Source organism: Penaeus japonicus, unplaced genomic scaffold, assembly GCF_977035675.1.
Source record: "Penaeus japonicus unplaced genomic scaffold, GWHDUDI00000001_assembly GWHDUDI00000002, whole genome shotgun sequence".
Taxonomy (NCBI): domain Eukaryota; kingdom Metazoa; phylum Arthropoda; class Malacostraca; order Decapoda; family Penaeidae; genus Penaeus; species Penaeus japonicus.
The window spans coordinates 22427350-22429849 of record NW_028234404.1 but is presented as its reverse complement, the minus strand read 5'-3'; the positions used below and the strand labels follow the sequence as shown (position 1 = coordinate 22429849).

The 2500-nt window shown below is 38.3% G+C and overlaps 1 protein-coding gene across 1 annotated transcript in view; it reads right to left on the bottom strand.

Annotated features, from left to right (window-relative positions):
* Positions 1–2500, bottom strand: part of LOC122266278 (aminopeptidase N) — a 12269-nt gene that overhangs the window by 7069 nt on the left and 2700 nt on the right. The window contains exons 3-8 of the mRNA XM_043035939.2: positions 2261–2470; positions 1899–2101; positions 1639–1794; positions 1402–1532; positions 1131–1308; positions 1–170 (exon numbers count right to left, since the gene is read on the bottom strand). The exon at positions 1–170 is cut by the window's left edge and continues 14 nt beyond it. Coding sequence (XP_042891873.2) covers positions 1–170; positions 1131–1308; positions 1402–1532; positions 1639–1794; positions 1899–2101; positions 2261–2470 — 1048 coding nt within the window. The remainder of the gene's footprint in view (positions 171–1130; positions 1309–1401; positions 1533–1638; positions 1795–1898; positions 2102–2260; positions 2471–2500) is intronic.

Here is a 2500-nt window from a genome sequence, read left to right as displayed (position 1 = left end):
CTTGTCCTATGTAAGTGGCGAATCCCTCGTTGAGCCAGAGGTCGTCCCACCACTTGGGCGTGACCAGGTTGCCGAACCAATTATGGGCGAGCTCATGCGACAGACTGTAGGCCATGTCTGCCTTGTCTGACTGAGTAGAAGCATTGGGGTTGTACAGAAGCACGACCTCCCTGTTAGTGTGGATGGGGAATATGAATAGCAGGGCTTTTGTTCGGATTTGAGACATACGAAGAATAAACGTCAATAAATGAACAAGTCAAAGATCTTATCTCGGCTTGTAAAACTATAAACTCAAATAAGTATGAGTAATTTGTAAGTGCACCGTGATTATGTCAAAACATACTGTTGATAGTAACCGTCCCCAGACTAACTGTCCAAGTGACTCACCACCAAGGGTGATTTGAAGCGGCTTGAAATTATTCTCTCTCTATCTCTATCTATCTATCTACACATATAGATACATGTGCACATATATATATATATATATATATATATATATATATATATATATATATATATATATATATGTATATATGTATGTATGTATACAAATTTATTTGTTTATTTATCTATTTACTTATTTATATATTTATATATAACTGCATATCTATATATACATATATATGCATATATACATATATGTATATGTATATATATATATATATATATATATATATATATATATATATATATATATATACACACACACACTCATCTCTCTCTCTCTCTCTCTCTCTCTCTCTCTCTCTCTGTATATATATATATATATATATATATAATATATATATATATATATATATATATATATATATATATATATATAATATACATATATGTATATATACATATATATATGTATGTATGCATATATATATATATATATATATATATATATATATATATATATATATTATATATATAAATATATTAAATATATTTATATATACATATATATTATACATATATATATATATATATATATATATATATATATATATATATATATATATATATATATATATATATATATAGATATATTTATATATATATATATATATACATGCAAAGAGAGTGAGTGAGTGAGAGACAGGACTAAGCAGCTAATGTGTTTACGTTGGCTGGCGTTTTACCTGAAGGTGATGAGACCCCAGTTCTCCATGGCTCCGACTGACAATTCCGGCACAGCAATCATGTCCTGCTTCTTAAGAGGGAAAGTCAGGTTGAAATAATTTTCGTAGAAATGCAAAATCTTGGGACCGATTGAGACTGCGTACTTTGCATGATCTACGACCGACCGTCGCGCCCAAACTGTCGGAGGGTAAAATCATGCAAAACATGTACGAAGGACTCCTAGATAAAATATCAGTAAGACACTTCTCTCATGCAGTGCAGCATCATTACCTCGGAACTGCACTCCGCTCCCCTGGGTTGACTTGATATAAGCGTAGTCCGTGATAGCGAAGGCGACGATGTAGGTGGACATGGGGACGCTCCTCTCGAAGCGGTCCCACACCCAGCCCTTCTGACCTTTGCTGTTTTTTGTTGAAACGTTTGTTACTTTATGGCAACCTACTCAAGGTTCATTAAATGCATTTTGAAGAATTTCGACGACGTTGTCAGTGACGCGTCGTTACTCACACGGGCAGAGTCTCGACGAGGGGCATGTTGGAGAGCGACGTCATGTGGGTCTCCCTCGCCAGGTAGACCTCGAAGGTCGCCTTCATGGCGGGCTCGTCGAAGCAGGGGAAGGCTCGGCGCGCATCCGTTGGCTGGAACTGCGTCAACGCCACAATCCTGTCCAGAACCAACTTCTGTAACATATGCGTTGAAATCATACACACTCGTCAGATTTGTTTTCTGTGCACAGACAGGGACAAAGGCAGGCTTGAGATATTCACTTAGTGGTTCCGTTGACGTCCTTGTAGTTCGATCTGTAGAATCCGTGAAGAAGTTCATTGAGGTGGCCGAGGAAGTCCATGGTCAGCACGTATCTCTTGCCCTTTTCTAGCTTCTCCTTCAAGTGGGCAATGTAGAACTGGCACTCAGGGTCATACTGCTGCTTCTTGATTCCTAAGAGCGTTCCCTCTCCTGAAGTGCGCACCTAAGCAATAAAGAACTTTCCGAAACTAATATAAAAGGAAATGATCAGATGAAAATATCAGGCACTTTGATGCAACAGTGGTACATTTTCGAATGTACGTGAGTGAATCTAAAGGAGTTTATCCAACCCTGGAATATCAAAATAGCCGCCATTACGTACCTTGACAGTGTCGTTCTTAGTGATGATGTCTGCCATGTGGAGTGTGATGTTGGAGGTCGGCTCCAGGACCTCCATCTCCACCTCCACGTAGCCGAAGATGCTGAAGTTGCCGTTGACGAAGGGCTGGAGTTTGACGACGTAGTGGAGGGGCTTGAGAGACCCAGGGAGTCTTATGTTCGGCTTCTCCTTATTGTCTCCATTTGCTCGAGACTAATCGGGATAAAAATGATATGTGAATTT